Source organism: Artibeus jamaicensis, unplaced genomic scaffold (genome assembly GCF_021234435.1).
Source record: "Artibeus jamaicensis isolate MK-2021 breed Jamaican fruit bat unplaced genomic scaffold, CSHL_Jam_final contig_908, whole genome shotgun sequence".
Lineage (NCBI taxonomy): Eukaryota > Metazoa > Chordata > Mammalia > Chiroptera > Phyllostomidae > Artibeus > Artibeus jamaicensis.
In genome coordinates this window covers 7,270,197-7,291,594 of record NW_026522009.1, presented here as the reverse complement: position 1 = coordinate 7,291,594, position 21,398 = coordinate 7,270,197, and the positions used below count along the sequence as shown (strand labels likewise).

Below are 21,398 nucleotides of genomic sequence, written 5' to 3'. Positions count from 1 at the left end.
TCCTACCAATCTGGATGAATATTTCTTCTTTAACTCCTTGGTTTCTGGACTTACATACAATTTGATTTTCTGGTAGTTCTGGTTGTTTTTGTATGTTTTTAAATTTGTTGTTGTCCTTCTTTTGCTTGTGCAAAGGCAAATTTTATTTACCTATGCCTCCATCTTGGCTGGAATTCTGAATGAGAGTTCCTATTGCTCCTCATCTTCACCAACATTTGGAGTTGTCAGTGTTCCAGATTTTGAAATTCTGATAAGTATGTAATGGTATTATTGTTTTAGTGACCTCTTTTCATATACTTATTTGCTATCCATATATTATCTTAGGTGATGTGTCTATTAAGGTATTGGGCCAATTAATTTTTTTATTTGGGTTGTTTTCTTGTTGCTGAGATTTTAAAGTTCTTTTATATAAGATGTGTCTGCAAATATTTCTCCCAAGTCTGTCTTGTCTGATCTTCTCTTAACCACAGTTTATTTTTCAAATTCCTAGCATAATCTCTGAGCTCTTTAAAGTCTTTAGTTCTAATAATCACTTTATATTATAATCCATTTAAAAAGACAAAAAGGGGAGAGGGGAGAGATAATCCTTCATCATTCCTGTACTTAGTGGTTTTTAATTGGGAGTGGTTTTGCCCTTTAGGAGTCATTTGGTGAGGTCTGGAAAAATTTCAGGTTCCCCTGAGATGGAATTGGTAAGGGGGTACTAAAGGCACCTAGTGGGTGGAGGCCAGGGATGCTACTAAGCATCATCTTACAATGTATAGAATTGGCCTTCACAACAGAGTCATCCAGCCCAAAATGTTTGTAGTGCTGGGTTTAGGAACTCTGCTGATGTGTATATTATTTTCCTTAAGAAACAATCTTGCAGTGCGTGGGAAGAAAGTAAAATTGAAACTCACTGAAGAATGAGTTGAAATCTGCAGTTTTTGATTGTGTATTTGTTTTGAAAATTAAAATTTTTTACATTCTAAGATTTAATTGAGGATTAAGAGATCTTGTTTTGTTCACCACTTGTTCTCAAGTATGCCTAAATAGTGCTTGGACCTGTAGTAGGTGCTTAGTTAATATTAGTCTAGTGAATGAACTATCTAAGCTTTAAAATTTTCTACTTCAAAGGGGGATAGCCCTTGCTGGGTGGCTCATTTGGTTGGAGTGTCCATCTTAAACACCAAAAAGGTTGCAGGTTTGAATTCCAGTCAGGGGACCTAACTAGGTTGCAGGGTACCATCTCTGGTTAGGGCATAATATCGCAGGCAACCAGTTAATGTTTCTGTTTGTGTCTGTCTCTGGATCTCCCTTCCCTCCCCTACCCTCCCTCTTTCTGTAAGATCAGTAAACATATCCTTGGGCAAAGATTTAAAAAGGGTGGGGAACACAAGGTACTTAATAGGTGTTAAAGGTTATAATGTGTGCAAATTTGATGTGTTTTTCAATTTACTGTGTGAAATTAGAAGAGTAGCCTTAAATTAGGCCTTTGAATGTAGGTAACTAACATTTTCAGGAGTTTATTTCAGTGTTCAAAATGCTGATTGCTGGACAGAGACCAAAGTGCTTGAGTTACTTTTCATCAAATGACTGTGATAAAATGAATGGAGACGTGTTGATGTGTTTGTTCCTTATTTTATTACCTATGAAGTAGATTTCATCTTTTGCTTCTTACGTACTTCCTGAGGATAACAGGCTGTGTGAAATACTCTTACCTTCTTTGAGAAAACAAGACATTGTTATCTCATAAGTTTTTGGTTTTATTTATTTAGCATGTCAAAAAATATTTTGAAAAAATGATATTTGTATGGTATACAATGTGCTAGGCAAGGCTGTGGGAAGAATATAAACTGGCTTAAGACAAGGTGTGTGCTGTCAGGTTTCTTAAAATCTAATAGGGGTTTTCATTTTCCGGAACATACACTACAATTAAAAGGCCATTAGATGGGCCAGGCAAGGCAGGGTCCCTATGGGTGGGAACTGCAGTATGTAGGAGCCTGAGTGGAGTCAGGACAGTGGACCAACTCAGGATGTCAGAGCATGAGTGGGGTAAAGGGAATGTCCACATAGAGTGGAGTAATTTTTAGCCCACTGGGCCAGGTTAACAGGAAGACTTAATAAACATTTGGTATTGATAATATGTTTGTTTTTAAAAACATCCTATTTATCTTATTACTACCCAATTTGTAAGTAGAAAATTTAACTTTATAGATTTTACAATTAAAAGACAGGACCCGGAGTATCACAGATATACTCTCTACCTCCATTACAGCATGTTTATGTGTTTTATTTTTTTCTGTTGTTTCCATTGACTGGGGCTGCTTCTTTGTTGGGGTTACCTGTTTTCTTTGTCTGGAAGCATCTAGGATCTTTCTATCTTCAGTTCTCAAATTTCAGTGTTATTTTCCTAGGTATGGATCTTAAATTCATTAGGCTGCTATTGATGGCCTGCAGATTTGGGAAACTGGATTTTATATTTCCTTAGAATATGACTCTTTTTTCTTTGTATGTCTGGAATGACTTTGGATCTTCTAATTTTTGGATCTTCTTTGTTTTATTCTTTCTCCATTTTTTCTTTCTCCTCTTTATCTTTTGTTTTGTTCTCTCCTGCCCTCCCCCCCCATCCTCAGCTTTTTCATAATTAATTGCATTTTTATTTTAGGTAATCATGCTTTTCATTATTAAGAATTTTCTTATTTTCTGTTTAATGTATATAGTTTTGAGTCCAGTATTATGTCAAATCTCTGTTGAAGATAGAAATTAACATTTTCTTGTTTTTGAAGCTTTTTTTTTTTCTCATCCTTGATATTACTTTCTTCTTAGGCCATTTTTCTTTTTATTTAAAAAATTTACACCTTGATTTTCTTCTTTTGTTTTAGAGACTTTTAAATGTCTGGTAATTCATATTTGCTTATATTTAAGATTGAGATGGTGGATACTGTTTTGGAGCTCTGTTAAAGGGGATAGGGCTAGTGGAGGTCTGCTGTTCTGTATACGTTTTAATTGCTCTGTTTTTATTCTCTTTCTTACTCTTCTTCCTCTAGGTCTTGAATTTCCTAGTTCTACATAGTTATGGCTTTCTTCTGGGCATATCAGCTTTATAAACTCCTCATCAAGGACTGTATTCTGTGAGCTTACTTTAGGCTACTACTACTTTCATTCTGTTTTATAAATTATGATTCATTTATTTTTCTTCTTCCAGAAAGTTGTTAAATTTGTTTGTTTGTCCGTACATGGTCCTCTCTCCCATTCTCTTTTTCATTGTTGTTTTATGCCATTTTCTGTTTTTTACTGTTACTTTAGAGGAATTTTTTTTAGTGAAAGGAGATAAGTAGATATGGTTAGTCAACCAATTTTAATTATTAGAAGGCCAAATACTTAGGACTTTGGTGATGGAAAAGGTATGGGGGGATGTGAAGAAAGAAGAGGAAGAAGATAGAATAAATCCCAGGGTGGGAAATGATAGAGGTAAAGGTTTGTAAACAGTAGAGAATAGTTCCTCTTTATAATATTGTAATAGGTCATTAACAAATACTTGCTCAATGAATAAATGAATAACACATTTAAAAAATTTTTTTGATTTTAATTGTTGTTCAAGTATAGTTTTCTGCCTTTTACTCCCATCCCAGCCCACCTCCCCCAGCCCTCTCCACCTCCCTCCCATTTCCACCCCCCTTGTTTTTGTCCATGTGTCCTTTGTACTTGTTTCTGTAAACCCTTCCCCTTTTCCCCTGAAATTCCCTCCCCTCTCCCCTCCGAACACTGCCAGCCTGTTCTCTATTTCAGTGTCTTTGGTTATATTTTGCATGTTTGATTGTTTTGTTGTTTAGGTTCGTGTTAAAGGTGAAATCATGCGGTATTTGTCTTTCACCTTCCGGCTTATTTCACTTAGCATAATGCTTTCCTATTTCATCCATGCTGTCGCAAAGGGTAGGAGCTCCTTCTTTCTTTCTGTTGCATAGATGAATAACAAATTGTCTAGCATGCTAATATTGGGGTGAAAGTATTTTGAAGAAAACTTGTATTTGAATAAATTTTAAGCAAAGAAACCAAATCGATGACTTTTTTTTTTTTTCAGGATCATCTCAAAAATGGCTACAGAAGAAGATTTTGCCAACCTCCTAGGTGATTTATATACTTATATATAGTTTAAGATGACTTTTATATAAGTTTAAGATGACTTTTGTTACCATCTTCAGAAAGTAGAATTTTTAAATGAAGAAAAGAAAAATTATTATCTTTGACCAAAATAACGATTTATTTTTTTTAATTCATTCTTTTTATAATTAAAATTTTCTTATTGTTGTTCAATTGTCTCTGTCTATCCCCCATTACTCTCACCTTGCCGTACACAACCCCCACCTCCCACATTCAATCCTCCCCCATGCCTTGTCTTTGTCCTTGGGTCCTTTACAAGTTCCTTGACTTGACACTTCCCCTTCTTTCCCCTGTTATCCTCCTCCCACCTGTCTTCTGGTTACTGGCAGCTTGTTCTTTATTTCCATGTCTCTTTTTCTATTTTGCTTGCTTGTTTATTTTTCTGATTAAGTTCCACTTATAGGTGAGATCATATGATATTTGTCTTTTACTGCCTGGCTTATTTCACTTAGCATTAATACTCTCTCCAGTTCCATCCATGCTGTTGCAAAGGGTAGGAGCTCCTTCTTTCTTTCTGTTGTGTAGTATTCCATTGTGTAAATGTACCGCAGTTTTTTGATCCACTCATTTACTGATGATGGACCCTTAGGCTGGTTCCAGCACTTGGCTATTGTAAATAATGCTGCTATGAACATTCGGGTGCATAGGTTTTTTTGAATTGGTGTTTCCAGAGCAAGGGTTATAAAAGAAAGAATAAACAAATGGGACTTCATCAAAATAAAAAGCTTCTGCATGGCCAAAGGAAATACCAGCAAAATGAAAAGGGAACCAACCGTATGGGAAAATATATTTGCAAATGATATCTCTTAAAGGATTTGATCTCCAAAATATGTAAAGAATTCACATGACTCCATACCAGGAAAACAAAAAATCTAATTAAAAAATGGGCAAAGGACCTGAACAGATACTTCTCTAAGGAGGACATACAAAGGGCCCAGAGACGTATGAAAGGATGCTAGCCATCAGAGAGATGCAAATTAAAACAACAATGAGGTATCACTTCACACTGGTCAGAATGTGCATCATAAACAAATCAATTAACAACAAATACTGGTGAGGTTGTAGAGAAAAGGGAACCCTAGTACACTGTTGGTGGGATTGCAGACTGGTGCAGCTACTGTGGAAAACAGTATGGAATTTCTTCAGAAAACTAAAAATGGAATTGTCTTTTGACCCAGCAGTTCCACTGCTTGGATTATACCCTAAAATAATGATTTCTATGTCCACTAAGTAGTCATTTTAGTTATTTTATATTAAGAAACAAATAGTAATGTAAGCATGCAATGGCTTAGTGGCAGTGAGAAAAGAAGTTAATTTGATAAATGATGGACTAGGAAGAGGCCATTACGACTGATGACAGCTATGGGAAAAGAAAGCACTCCGAAGAATGGATTAAATGGTAATAGAAAGATGCAGCTTGTCCAGTGGGACTAAAACAAGTAGTAGGTGTAGTTATAAAGGGTCAGTAAAAGAATCTTTGTTGGTGATGGAACTGTTTAGTATCCTGATTGCAGTAGTGATATCTGAACCCATATATGATTAATTGTACAGAACTAAATATATACACATATTAATACATACAGAACTGGAGAAATCTGATTAAGATTGATGGATTGTATCAGTATCAATATCCTGGTTCTGGTAGTATACTAAAGTTTTGTCGAGTGTTTTGAAATTTAAGGAAAACAGTAAACTGAAAAAGGGATCTCTTATATTAGTTTTTACAACCGCATGTGAGTATACAACTAACTCAATGTAATTTTTAATTAAAAATTTATACTGATTCATAAAGTACTGCTAAGATTAATGATATTGAATCAAAAGTGCATTTGAGAACTTGCAGAGAAGACTGTTACTTGGAGCCGTTAGGACTTGTGACAGTAGAGTCTTTATTAAAAAAAGAATTTCAGGACTAAATGGATTTGTTCAAAATAATTTGTGTTCTTGTTTAGGTACATCTAAAGCCTTACACAGCTTTAGGCATTGATATCCTATCTTAGGGATATAATTATTAATGCAGATAATGACATACTACTTCACATATTTTTCTGGGAATTCTTGGAGTCAAGTACTTATTTTGTCCTCAGATGGTAAAGGTGATGTTTTTCCCATTAATTAACTTTTTTTAATTAAGGAGATAGGGAATTTTCAAAGTAGATGGTAATGTAAATAACAAATATTTTCTGGAAATAATATGTTAAAATATTTTTCTTCTTTTTTTTTTTTTCTTATTAGGGCACCTGACATTAATTTGAGGCAAGACCAGAACATACTGGTAATCTTACAAGACTGCTTTGAAGAAAAAAGTAAGATTTCATTTCCAAATGGACTTCGAGGGTCTGGATGGATGAAGATAGTAATTTGTCACACTAATAATCAAATGCAGCAAATATGTTTCAGCATCTATTATAAAATATTATAAAATATTTTCCCAGGAATTATGATTACCTGTGCAATCTTTCATGTATTCAGTATCTTCCGGTACTCAGAGGATAAGGGGCAAAAATGAGAATAATTGTCATTCTCTTTAGTTTACACTAGATTCCTATAGTCTGGAAATTCATAGGTAATTACCATACACAAGAAAAAAGTATTTCATGTAATAGAAATAAATGTGCAGAATTCTTGGGGTCACTAGAGGGCTTGAAATAATATTTGGTGATCTGCACCCATTTCTAAAGAAATGGTGAATTATGTCAAAAAGTTTTCTAAGTCCTGGTCAGTGTCAGAAGGTACTGGAATAAGAAAATAGACCAATCAAAGAAATAAGTACAACTCATGAAAAAGTATCTTCTATATAAGCTCTGAAAGATCTGACACATATTTCTTCAGCATCTTGTCTTTTTTAATTCCTGATGCTTTCTAGGGACATTTGAATATTGTATTGATGTCTGTACTTCATTTAAGCTCATTGTATTTAAAGAGTAAACAGATTTATGTGTCAACATAGAGATTTTTTAAAATTGTAACCCAAATATTTTATACTGTATTTTATTTTTTTAAATTTCTTCCTTTAAAAATTTTTGTTAGGTCTTGCCAATGATTTTAGCACAAATTCTACAAAATCAATACTTTACTCAACACCCAAAGAAAAAGGTACTTGTCTTCAGTCGCCAATTAGAGAGGTAAGTCAAAAAAAAAATGATAGTACAGCTTTAATATTTTAATAAGTGAATACTCAATGTTGTTAGGTACATTTTAGTTGTTTGTAAATCTTATTCTTAAAAGGGAATCTTACATTCCCATCGATTTTTCTATAAAATTTGGAGGTATTTGTGAAAATTTTGAATTGATAATTCCTGTGTTTGAAATTAAAGAACTGGGAATGTGAATTATCAAATTATAACACAGTCATTTTTCACTTCTAAAAAAATAAATTAGGTTTTTAGGAAAGTGGACAGCTTTTGAAGTTCTAAATCTAGGTGGACAAGTCTGGTTGTTTTCTGAAAACTGAAGCAATTGTTGCTGCTATATGGGAAAATTAATATTTTATTGCTTGTATATCTTAAGAGGGCAGGTTGATTTAAATCTACAAAGCGGAAGACTTTCAAATAGAGTTCTTGAAACTAATGATTGAAGAAAAATTATTCAAAAGTACAATACAAATTGGAGCTAAAAATCAAATGCTATAAATAATATTTATAAGAAACTGGCATAAACAAATAATTAAACATATATAGCATTTTGGTTGAATGGAATGAACAGGTCTGTTTCTTTCAGAACTGAGAGACCTTTTCCAATGTCATACATTGATTTTTGAAAGTTAAATCAATTTTAAGTTTCCTTCACTTGGTCACAAAGTATTACTTATTTTTTATTTGTTTTGCTAATATTTAAGATCTTTGCATTGAATAATATTGTCTTTCTTTCCTAGGTAATGCCAAATTGTTTTCAAAAGTAGTTTAAGTATACAACTCTACAGCCTGGCTTATTATTTTTAAATACTTGATTTTTTCTTCAATTTAATAACAAATGTTTTTAATCAGATTTGGTAATTTAAGCGAGTACATCTAATGATCTAATGTTATTCCTTTAGGCTCAGTCCCAGATACCACATTCAAAGTCTGTTTCAGTTTCTTTAAGAAAAAAAGGAGCCTCTCAGCAGTTTACTGTAGAACCAAGTACAGCTGAAAAAGAATCAGGTTGGTGGCATGCCCATGGGTGTTACTTGCCTAGATATCTATTTTTCTTTCTATCTATCTATCTATCTATCTATCTATCTATCATCTACCTGTCTATCAATCAATCATATATCCATCATCTATGTATTTATCTTTTCTATTGAATTTATTGGGGTGACAAAAGTTGATAAAATTACATAGGTTTCAGGTGTACAATTCTATAATAAATTAGGTATATTTAAAAAGTTAGAGACTTCTGCCAAGATGGAGGCGTTAGGTGGAAGCACTGTGCCTTCTCCCACAACCAAGTTTAAAAACAACAAAGTTTTAGCAACAAAAACGCAGCAAACCACAGAAAGTTGAACTATATGGAAGTCTGACAACAACGAACCCTTCAGCCAAACCGGGCTACCAGAAGGGGAAGAAGAACAGCCACGAGTGGAAACCTTATTTGAACAAATAATAAAGGAGAACTTCCCCAATCTGGCAAAGGAAATAGACTTCCAGGAAATCCAGGAAGCTCAGAGAGTCCTAAAGAAGTTGGACCCAAGAAGGAACACACCAAGGCACATCAACATTACATTAGCCAAGATTAAAATGAAAGAGAGAATCCTAGAAGCAGCAAGAGATAAGGGGACAGTCACCTACAAAGGAGTTCCCATCAGACTGTCAGCTGATTTCTCAAAAGAGACCTTACAGGCAAGAAGGGGCTGGAAAGAAGTATTCCAAGTCATGAAATCCAAAGACCTACAACCAAGATGGCTCTATCCAGCAACATTTTCATTTAGAATGGAAGGGCAGATAAAGTGCTTCTCAGATAAGATCAAATTCAAGGAGTTCATCATCACCAAGCCCTTATTATATGAAATGTTAAAGGGACTTATCTAAGAAAAAGAAGATAAAAAAGATGAACAGTGAAAGGACAGCAAACTCACAGTTATTAACAACCACACCTAAAACAAAAGCAAACTAAGAGGACAGCTAGATCAGGAGTGAACCATAGGAAGGAAGATCACATGGAGGGTTAGCAACAGGGGAGTGGGAGAAGGAGAAGGGGGGAAAAGATACAGAAAATAAGTAGCATAGACGGTAGGTAGAAAATAGATAGGGGGGAGGGCAAGAATAGTAGGGGAAATACAGAATCTAAAGAACTTGAGACACATGGTCATAAACTAAAGGGGAGGAGTGGTGGGGGTGGGGGTGTGCAGGGTGGGGGGGAGTGAGGAGGGGAATAGAACTGTAATGGCATAATCAATAAAATATATTAAAGAAAAAAGAAAAGAAAAGTTAGAAGTGCTGCAGGTGATACCTGTGTTGGCTTCAGTGACAAGATCATGGCCAGTCTAAGCAGAATTGTGAAATGAAATTGTTTTTGCGTCCCTCTCAAGTCCCTTTCTAGAGTTGTTTTTTTTCAATTGTGAATAAGAATAAGTTTTATGTGATTATCTGTTCTTTTGTTTTACTGGTAGGAACATTGCTTACTAGGATGTGGTAAGAGATATTAGATAAGAATTTTTATAGGGAATATAGCTTTAGTAGTTTTCAAATAGATTTTTCTTTTAAAATAATGATAATGTTTTTTAATCTCATATTTTCTCGTGGTTAGGAATTTAGTACAGCCTAGTTAGATGATCCTGACATGAAATCTGTCATGGGTGGCAAGATGTTGGCCAGGGATTCAGTCATCTGAAGGCTTGACTGGAGCTATATTGTTCAAAGACGACTCACTCATGTGGGCTAGTTGCTGGCTGGAAAATTCCTTTCCACGAGCTTTTTGAGTATCTTTAAAAACAATTTTTTTTTCGGTTAAAGTCTAATTGTCCTGTACCATTATATTAGTTTCATATGTCCATCATAATCATTTGCTATTTGTAAATACATAGTTGCTGTTCTCTTTCTCCTTTCTAATTTTGTTCAATTTATTTTTTTAAATACATTTTATTGATTATGTTATTATAGTTGTCCCATTTTTCCTCCCCTTTTTTCCCTTCTGCCTTCACTTCTCCTCCCACCAGCGTACTCTGCCCCCCTACCTTAGTTCATGTCTCTGGGTCATATATATATAAGTTCTTTGGCTTCTCCATTTCCTATACTGTTCTTAACCTCCCCTTGTCTATTTTGTATCTACCGTTTATGCTTTCCCTGTACCTTTTCCTCCATTCTTCCCCTCCCACTCCCCAGTGATAATCCTCCATGTGATCTCCATTTCTGTGATACTGTTCTTGTATTGTTTGCTTAGTTTGATTTTTTTTTTAGGTTCAGTTATTGATAGTTGTGAGTTTGTTGTCATTTTACTGTTCACATTTTTGATCATCTTCTTTTTCTTAGATAAGTCCCTTTAACATTTCATATAATAATGAAATGGCTTGGTGATGATGAACTCCTTTAACTTGACCTTATCTGGGAAGCACTTTATCTGCCCTTCCATTCTAAATGAAAGCTTTGCTGGATAGAGTAATCTCGAATGTAGGTCCTTCCCTTTCCTGACTTTGAAAACTTCATTCCAGCCCTTTCTTTCCTGCAAGGTTTCTTTTGAGAAATCAGCTGATAGACTTATGGGAACTTCTTTGTAGGTAACTGTCTCCTTTTTTTTCTCTTGCAGCTTTTAGGATTCTCTCCTTGTCTTTAATCTTAGGTAATATAATTATGATGTGCCTTGGTGTGTTCCTTCTTGGGTCCAAATTCTTTGGGACTCTCTGAACTTTCTGGTCTTCCTGAAAGTCTATTTCCTATTTGCCTTGCTTCTTTACTTGTGCTGTTCCATAGTACTTAAGGGACTGGGCCTGGCACTGCCTAAGGCTTTGCTCTCTGCCCATGCAGTGGAATGGGGTGCTCCGAGGCCTGGGTTGTGGAGTGGGTGTTAGAGTTTCCCACTTGGTCTCTGAGTGTTTCCCTTCTAGAGAGTGCAGGTTACCCCCAGCCTCCTTACCTATTGGTTGTTCTGGATTGCAGGCCTCTTCAGAGCCCAGTATGGGTATATATATTTGGGGAATATAAAGAAAACCCAAGGAATTAATCACATTGTCTGTTGTTGCTGAAGGCTTGCAGTTCTTAACAAATATACCTTCTCTCCAGCTTTCAGAGTTCTGTTATTGTTGTTTGATGGATAATTACCAGAAAATGTAATTGTATTTAGAGTGAAAAGTATGAAAAAGTGAGATTATGATATCTTGTTCCTGAATCAAAAGCCATTTTTGCTTATAATTTTAATTTTTAATCTTTGCTTCTTAAGAACATGAGTCAGTGTGAATGCTATCTGGTCATTATGTTTTCTTTGATATTTGAAAATTGAGGGTTAAGAGGATATATATATATATATTTTTACATATATAGATCTTCATATGTGTATGTAAATATGAAGATAATACTTATATTTATATTCTCTTCATAGATACACATATCTGATATATATCTCTATATCTGTATACTGTATAATCTCTGTTATTCTATATATGTGTATGTGTATGTTTAAATATGTGCTTAGTTAGCTGTCCTAGTTTACTCTTAATCTAAAGATTGAATCTTGCCCTGGCTGGTGTGGCTCAGTGGAAGTGCTGACTTGCGAACCAAAGGGTCGCCCATTTGATTCCTAATCAGGGCACATGCCTGGGTTTTGTGCCAGATCCCCAGAAGGGGGCTCATGAAAGACAACTGCACACTGATGTTTCTCTCCCTCTCTTTCTCCTTCCCTTCCCCTCTCTAAAAATTAATAAGTGTAAAAAATCTTTTAAAAAAAGATTTTAAAAAATTTAAGGATCCCTTTGATTGATAAATAAATAAATAAAGATGGAATCTTTTAATTTCTCTAAGATTACTTCATTGTTTTACCCATGCAAAGATTTATTCAGATCTAGAATAAATTGACTATCGATAAAACTGTGAATTTTCTATATTTGAGTATTTCTCTTATTTCATACTTCAGAGAATGAACCAAAATACGTATTTCAATTCATTAATTTCAGAAATTATAACTTTAAAGTATGTTCTTATGTATTTTAATTGTAGATCTTTGATTATAAACTTAGTTATCTGTGAGTCTTCTGAAAATTATTTTAACTGAAATAGTTGATGAATTTTAAAAAGATTCTAATATTATTTTAAAATATTAAAATATCTTCACATAATTTTCTCCCAGTCCAGGCTCATGAAGTTCATCAGAAAGTTTTGGCAACTGATGTTGGTTCTAAAAATACCCCTGACTCAAGAAGATTGTCAGGTAAAAAACTACAAGGTCATCTCACTGAAGCCGATGAAGAATTTTACTTATCTGTTGGTTCACCTTTTGTTCTTTTGGATGCAAATACATCAGCACTGCAAAATGCTATTTCGCCTATTGGGCAAAAGAGAGAGACCTACATTTTTGAAGATTCAATAAATATGCTGTCTTCAAGTACAGAGATTTCTCTTAAAACCAGAAAAAGGTGAACTTTTAAAATTTAAATATTCTACTATGAAAGTTTTACCATTTATATTAAAAAGTACATAATTTAATCTCATGGATTTTATAGTAAGTATGAAGGAATATTAACATGTTATGAGGATAATATAATATATTCAGTATATATTCAATTTAGTATTTAATAAGGAAGATCTTAAAGTGCACTTCAGAGAAGCTGGGGGTAACTTTGCTGCTGTGTGGAAAATGTATTTTTTTTTCTGATATGTTTCTGTAACTTTCTAGGAGAATTAATTTTTATTTTTCTACACTATTTGTAATTAACAGGGTAGGTATGTATTAGGTCATTTCCAGGGTAACAAAGGATAAGTATTATTAAGGATGAACTACTGTAAACTAATGTCCATTTTTTGGAGCTTTTTCTTTAGCTTTTTAGAAGCAAAGTAGATCATTCCGGGTCTTTTGCTCTTGGGGACCTCTGCAATGAGTACAATTTCTGTCAAAGGTATTGTGTGATTTTGGAGCCAATCAGTTAAGTACATTCTAAAAGTTTGTGATTTAAAGAATGGTCTATACCTAAGGATCAGAGCAATGGAATTATCTGGAAGATTATTAATAATATAGTAAGTGCTCACTAAATGTCATCAATAGGTTTTGTGACTGTGAGTGAAATGAAATGTAACTAAACCAATTTTACCATTGGCTAATTGATAGAAACAGGAGTTCCTGTGGCATCTCATCAACTTAATAATGAAAACATGCTGAATGAAATAACATCATTTGAGAATATGCTGTACAGAATCTCAAACTGTGCCCTAGACCTACTGAATCAGAATCTGTATTTGAATAAGATTCTCTAAATAATTCGAATTTCTATCAGATGTTCAAGAACTAGTGCTGTAAGCTATACATTTCTGGTATATGATTTATCTTTTTAATTTTGTTCTATTGACAAATACAAACAAAACTTTTTCTGAGTGATTTGCCTTGTATATTTGTGTAAGATTACAAATCAGCATTTATAAATTTTTAATAAAGGCTTACTGGAAATTTTTGTAAGTGGTCTGTGTTATCACTATAAGGGAATTCAGGAAAACTCATAAACTGGGATTATTCAGCTTGTCTTCTTTTTAACCTTTTAGGTTAGACTTTGAAGATAAAGATATTTCAAAGAAAGCAGAAATAGAGAACAAAGGTATAGAGGATGAAGTATTATCAGAAAGACCACAAGGGAGAAAACCATCTGAAACATCTCAGAATATAATACAAGATTCAGAATATGAAATTCAACCACAAGCTAAAAAGAGTTTTTCAACATTGTTTTTAGAAACTTTAAACAGAAAAAACGAATCCAGGTGAGTTATTGAGAAACTATGATTTGAGACATTTTTTCTTTCACATTTTATGAATAACTATATCTATGGATTCTAAATACTATTTTTAACTAGAAATGAATCTTAATTGACACTGATGTTAATTGGAATGATACCTAACTTGTAAAGAGAATGTTATTTCTTAAACACTAAATCCCCTAAAACCATTGTTTAGTAGGCACTAAAGTAGACAATTAGCTGAAATAAGTTTATTCAGCTAATCAATACTTACTAGTTCGTATGTTCTCAAAGAACGTATTATTTATAAATAGAATTATGTTTGGGTGCCTTTATTTCACTATTAAGGTTTTCAAATATTTTTTCTTTTTTCTGATTGTGTTAATAAAGGATAGTTGTAAAATGAATTTTAATCTGTTAATACTGGAAAACCATCTGTGGTTCTGCAGCTTCAAAACACTGATTCTTATCTGTGGCTGTACATTAGAGTTAGCTAGATATAAAGGCAGCTAGGGCGAGAACATGAGGATGTTCTATAGGATGGTCTATAGAATAAACTTCAGATTTGTCAGCTGGCATTTAAGGCCTTTATCCTGCTTAGTTAACTGTTTCTACCAACTTGGTCATACATATTTGCAGTTGTCCTTGCTTTGGCACACCTTTTTCCCTTGTCATATGCCAATCTCAATTTTCTTTTAAGGTCCATGCTAGACTTCTAGTTTTTTTTCCAAGTCCCAACTCCATTGTTTTTTAAATAGTTTCATGCCTTGCATTATAGTTTAACTATTTTATGTGTTTCTTTCTTAGTAGATTAAGACATAGGCTATTCTTTCTAGGAGTTTAGAGTTTTTTTGTATTTTCTGTTATATGTTAGGACAGTTTTATAAAAACATAATGAACGAATGAATGCATGAATGAAATGCCTCTTTTGTTCAGTCTTTGTTCTGTAGTTGAGATCTCTCTCTCTGTGGAATCTTTTATGTTATTTATGGATGTTGTCTTCACCATCTGATACAAATATGGTATACTTATGGGGTAATTATATCTACGTCCAAAATAATTATTTTTTAATGGTTTGTTTTTTTTTTTGGTGAACTAATGAGTAAAGTTGATTTTGTTCTTAATTGCTGCTCACTATTCTTAGTACTTTCTTGGCTTCATTGCTTTTGTTCATACTCTTGCCTCTGATTGTCTTCCTTACATTTCCTCATGACCATAACTTGTCCATCCTTGAAGATCCAACTCAAGTGCCACAAAGTCTTTTTTGATTTTTGCATCTAGCCAGAAGTCATCTTTCTCTAGTGTTGTCTTAGTCTATTTGAGCTGCTATAACAGACTACCGTAGACTGTGGCTTATAAACAACAGAAATTTATTTCTCATAGTTCTGGAGGCTGAGAAGTCCAAGATCAAGGCTCCAGTAGTTGCAGTATCTGGTGAGGTTTGCTTTCTGGTTCATAGATTGCTATCTTCTTTCTATAACCTCACACATGGCAGGAAGTGGCAAAGGGACTTTCTTGGGGCTCTTTTATAAGGACACTATTCCATTCATGATTATTCCATCTTGATGACCTGTTCATCTTCAAATGCTATCACATTGGGGATTATGTTTTAATGTATGAATTTTGGAGGGGTATGATCCTTTGAATAATTTTTTTTCTCTGAAAAGTTTCCCAGCTAATTGGAAGAGGTGCTGTTTAATCCCAGTGCACTTACTTTTTTAGATATATTCCATTTATTTCTATACCATGATTACATACTGAGATGTACATGAAAATGGTATGTGAATTATTCATACCCGGAATGATTTTTTCACATAATATAATTTATTAGTATTTTCCTAGATATTAGACTTGAAGATATCTCAGAAATAATCTTTCTTTAGATGTTGCAACATTGTGATTCATAAGAAATAAATGTTTGGTCATTTAGATGACTAAAATTAATTTCATATATATATTTGGTCCTTGGCCACAATTCATGGTTCACAATGCCCTGAATTCTTGGAATTTTCTAAGTGTTGATAGTGAAAACAAGCCTTTTGTTTTGTTAATGTGGTAACTTTAGAAAGCATTGGTAAGAATGGGGTCTAGTTGCCAATGGAAACTACCTTGTGATTAGTGTTGAAATTTTAGCCTTACCCCACACCTCCAAGGAGGGGAGGTTAAGTCCATTGCCAACGACCAGTGATTTAATCAATTACAACTATGTAAGGAAACCTCCATTAAAAACCCATGAGGGTGAGTTCTAAGAGCTTCCTGGTTGGTGAACACTTGGAGATGCAATGAGCCCGAAGTGCCTTCCCATATACCTTGCCCTGTACATCTCTTTTATCTGGCTGTTCCTCAGTGACATCCTTTTGCAATAAATGAGTGATCTAGTAACATGTTTTTCTGAGTTCTGTGAGTGGTTGAAATTAATCAAACCCAAGGAAGAGGTTGTAGGAACCTCTCATTTATAGCTAGTTGATCAGAAGTGTAGGTAGCAGTTTGGACTTGCAGTTGACATTTTGACTTGGAGGGGGTCGTTAAGAAACTTCAGTGTATGGCTTGTCTGTCAGAAGTGTATGTAGTGTGGGCTGTAGTTGACACCTGAAAGGTATTTGGGTGTATAGGGGTTCTTGTAGGATTGAACCCTTAACCTATGCCATCTCATGCTGTCTTGGATAGATAGTGCCAGAATTGAGCTGAATTCTCAGATATATTATTGGTGGTATCTGAAAAATTGTTTGTTGGTATAGGAGGACCCCATACCACATTGGAATTGGGTCTGGAAAACCAGTTTAGATAAGGAATCTAAAGAGACATTTGTACAAACATATATAATTTAACATATGTAATAATAGCATGCATTTTTGGACTGTCATTCAATGTATCTTGACTATATTCACACATCTTTGGGTTTTGTCTTTTATTTTACCACACCTAAGAATATGTTACTGGGAGAAACCTGGTTCTTCTTGCTGACACAGTAAAGAATTACGGATCAGTAAGCCAGTTAGCATCCAGGCAAAGTTTATTAGTGCTAAGTTCTGGTGGGAAAGGAAAAGCAAGGGTGGCAAGAGCAGGGTGACCAGAGGCCAGGTGATGAGCACCCAGGTGGCCAGAGGCTAGGTTGCCAAAAAAGAGAGTCCCTTTAGTACAGGTGAACAGAGGTCCCCTGTGTGGCAAAGGGGCCACGAAGCAGAGAGAGAGAGAGAGAGAGAGAGACATGGAGAGAGACTTTGTTCTGAGGACTTACATAGTTGGCAGGGTGAGGGCGTTACATATTGCTTGACTGGTAAAGGTGGTGCCAGCTTTCCTAGGGAGACAAGACTAACCAAACAGGTATGTGTGGGGGCCTATTAGCCCAAATCCCTATCTTACTCCAGACTGTATTTGTTCATTTTGCATACGTGACTGGAGGCAGGCAGCTAACCAAAGCTTTATGGGTTTTTTTTGTTTGGTTGTTTTTTTTAGATACTATAGACCCCTTCCTCTTTCCACCTTCTAGGCCTTGGAATAAATACACAGTCTCAAGGTTTTCCTTTTCCCAGCTAGTGGAGATAATACATAGAGACTTTCAAGGGCTCCACCCCACTTCTGCACTATCATTTTTGCTTGTTGTTCAGAATGCCTGGCAGCCTTATTGGTCCAGGCTCAGGACAACTAGGTGAATGGGTGAGATATGTCTTCCTTGGCTTTTGGCCCCCTGTATTGTTCTTTGTTAGGTTGTAATGGTGAGGGCCCTGCCTTTATTTACCCTCTGGATGCTCGTTCCTAGCTGCTACGTAAGTGCTAAAAGGCATTACCTGGCAACCAGGACGATAGCTGATAGTCACTGGCTGATAGCTTCTGGCAAGCAACAGCAGCATAGTCTCAGAGTTCTTCTATCCTATTTCCTGTGTCAGATATGTTTATTGATTTTTAGGGAGAGGAAAGGGAGGGAGAAAGAGAGAAAAGGAAACATTGAACAGTTGCCTCTCATATGCACCCTGACCAGGGATTGAACTTGCAACCTGTACGCCTTGGCTGGAGATCAAACCCACAGACTTTTTGGTGCACTGGCCCATACCCAACCAACTGAACCATCCAACCAGGCTGGGTTTCAATTTTTTAATAAATAAGCAATGGGTGGGATCATCAAATTAGTTGATTTTAGGCTTTCTTCGAGCTCTAAATTTCTGTGACCCCCATTAGTGTTATAAATTATTGTGATCAGATTATAGACATATAAAAGGAAGGAAGGCCTTTTAAGGGTAAGGGGAAATCGAGGAGATGTGAACTTCTATTTAAAAGATAGTTGATTTTGCCCTGGCTGTTGTGGCTCAGTGGATTGAGTGCCAGCCTGCGAACAAAGGATTGCTGGTTTGATTCCCAGTCAGGGCACATGCCTGGGTTGTAGGCTGGGTCAGAGAGGCAACCACATGTTGTTTCTCTCCCTCTCTTTCTTCTTCCTTTCCCCTCTCTCTAAAAATAAATAAAATCTTTTTAAAAAGATAGTAGATTTTATTTACTATATGGATTATTTTCTTCACTAGGCAAAAGTAAGAGCCTTATTTTTTTTGAGCTATTATTTATTGTAACATTTTTTTTAGTCCTGTTGTTAGGTATATAGCAGCTACTCCACCTCACTCATCTCCTGCAAATGATATGAATGTAGAAGATGAATTTATAATTGATGAATCAGATAATTTCGCCAGTCGTTCTTGGATTACTATACCAAGAAAGGCTGTTCCTTCAAAACAATGTACAGTATCCCGTACTGAGAGCACTGCACTCTTTCAAAGTAAGAAGTCAAGAGAAAAACATCACAGTGTAACACCTGTGACTTTGACAAATGACAAACATTCTGGTAAAGGTCACCCAGTAGAGAACTCTCAGCCCTCTGAACAAAGAAAACTGGGTAAGAATTGTATTTCGTCAGATGAAATGGAAAATAATTGTAGATCTACAAAAAATGGAATGTATTCTAAGAATGCAAAAAAATCATCTGCAAACAAAAGGACTATAAAACAAAAACAGAAAAGAAAAGTTAAGGCCACTGTATTTGAAGAACAGGTTGATATGGAACAAGCTAAAGATAAAAATACAAATATGTCACACATTGCTCGAGACAAGTCGCAAAGAAATTCAGACAGAAATATGGAAGCATGTGAAGAGAAGAGAAATGTTCGTATTTTTAAAAAACAGATGCCACCTGTGGGTAAGTATTTATATTAAATATTAACTGCTAACATTATTCTACTACTTTATTATTATCTTTTTTTACCTTATGTTTTTTAATATTCCTATTTAGCTTTGGGTAGTAGGCAAAGAAAGACTAAATCTGTAAAGAGCCTCAAAATCCTGTAGGCTTTTTCTAGAATTTATTTACATGTAATACAATTCCAAGTTGCTTGATTTTTGTGTAACTTTTAACATGGTAAGCATATATAAAGAGAGAAGTGAGAGAGAAAGGTGAGTAAAGCAGGTAGTAACAGGAACTCAAAGAAGACAGCATATATTCTTGAGGTTTATTTAAGTATAAATTGTGGGGTGGGGAACCCAGGATGGCCCTGGTTGATGCGGCTCAGCTGGTTCAAGTGTCATCCGAGCATAACTGAAAGGTTGTGGGTTTGATTCCTGTCATGGCACATGCCTAGGTTGCGGTCTGGTCCCTGGTGTGGGCACATGTGGGGGACAGCCAATCAACGTTTCTCTCTCACATCAGTGTTTCTCCCTTTCCCTTCTTCTCTCCATTCATCTTTCTAAAAAAGAAGCAATGAAAAAGTGTCTTTGGGTGAGAATAAAGGAAGAAAACCAAAACCCCAGGATGGTGTGGGACTATTTCTTACAGGATAGAAATTCATACTCTTCTATTCCATCATTTACTTGTTTATCTCACAGACATTAAAGGCTAAACAAAGATAAAATAACAAAGATTACTAAGACAATTTTTATCATTAAAAAAGATCAGTCTGGTGGGGTCTCTAACCAACGAACAGATACACATATATTGACAGGATGATAATGGAAGCACTGAGAACAATCATCTAATATCTCAATAGATCTTTGTATCTTGGGACACTATGTCATTTATCATACAAATTGGGACACTTGAGCTTGAGAGAGGATGTCAAGGACCGTAAGCATAAAACTAGTATTGTTTTAGATAAACCTGGAGTATGGCTGCCCTCCTTATGTCAGTATGGTATAAGTGATTGAGGTTTGTGATGTGACACTGTCATGAAGAAGAGATCAATTTTATGTTCCTTGTTCTACTGTTTAAGTAATAGAAAAGGTAGTTATTCTTATAGAAAGAATTTTATCCAGAATATTAGAGGAATAGAAAGCACTTATCAAATGTATTCAATACTTTATATGTATGTAATATAATTTAGTCCTTCTTGACAATTCTGTAAGGTAGGAGATAACATTCAAAGGAGGTTAAAAAATGCTGGCCAATGATCTGTCTCATTCTATCATTCTAGAACGTGTAGTTTTTTTCAGCTCTATCATGAAGTCTTAAAATAACTGAAAACGTTTTTTGATGCTCAAATTGGAAAAACTATTAGCCAACCAGAAAACTCTCTTGACTAGAACTGTATAGGTGCCTGAACATTCTAGATGATTATACTATATTGCTGATTTAGAGGGGAGAAGGGTCATGTTAAGGCACAATATTTAAGCTAGTTTTTATAAAAACAAACTCTAATATAGTTATTACTTAATTACTCATTATTTTAGCTTTCTTTTTATATATTCTATAACACAGATTTATATCCAGAAATAATAGTTGTCAGATTTCAATTTTATCTGTGTGTGCCTATGTGTATTTGAAAAATTCTGCTTAAAATGGAAAAAAGCAACCATTTCTATTTTGTGGGCCTCTTTTTAAAATGTTAGGTGCCATATTTTTATTGGAATTGTTCTCAGTTTTTTGCTTCTTTCAGTTTCTAATTAGCAGCTGACCATTTAAAGAAAATACAACATAAACAATCTGACTAAACTGAGAAGGATAGTTACATTACAAGAAAGTTTTTTTCCTACTAGTTCCTTAAGTAGAATATGAATTCACAAAATTTGTAGCCTCAAAATTTTGATTTATCCATAATTTCTTAGGAAGAAGCATATCAAGAAAGTATACTGGATGGATACTGTCTTGAATTATTAATATTAAACATTTATTGAGTATGTTCTATGTTTTTGTACATTAACTTTCATATATAATAAATTTTTATCTAGATTGGTTAGGGGATATAATATTAAGATTAATTATCATACCAATGATAATTTTCTATTGCTTTCATAACAAATTATTACATATGTAGTAGCTCAAAACAGCACGCTTTTTTTATTTTGCAATTTCGTGGGTTAGAAGTTTGAAGTGGATCTCACTGGGCTAAAATCAAGATGTTGACATAGTTCAATTACTTTTGAATGGTTCTG

At 34.7% G+C, this 21,398-nt stretch overlaps 1 protein-coding gene across 5 annotated transcripts in view; it reads left to right on the top strand.

Moving 5' to 3' along the window:
• CENPC (centromere protein C) overlaps window positions 1-21,398 on the top strand; it is a 67,097-nt gene that overhangs the window by 3,491 nt on the left and 42,208 nt on the right. For all 5 annotated transcript variants that reach the window (XM_053655009.1, XM_037150031.2, XM_037150033.2 and 2 more), the window contains exons 2-8: window positions 4,064-4,110; window positions 6,379-6,449; window positions 7,174-7,268; window positions 8,180-8,285; window positions 12,400-12,685; window positions 13,803-14,015; window positions 18,566-19,173. In XM_053655009.1, the coding sequence (XP_053510984.1) occupies window positions 4,064-4,110; window positions 6,379-6,449; window positions 7,174-7,268; window positions 8,180-8,285; window positions 12,400-12,685; window positions 13,803-14,015; window positions 18,566-19,173 (1,426 nt within the window). The remainder of the gene's footprint in view (window positions 1-4,063; window positions 4,111-6,378; window positions 6,450-7,173; window positions 7,269-8,179; window positions 8,286-12,399; window positions 12,686-13,802; window positions 14,016-18,565; window positions 19,174-21,398) is intronic.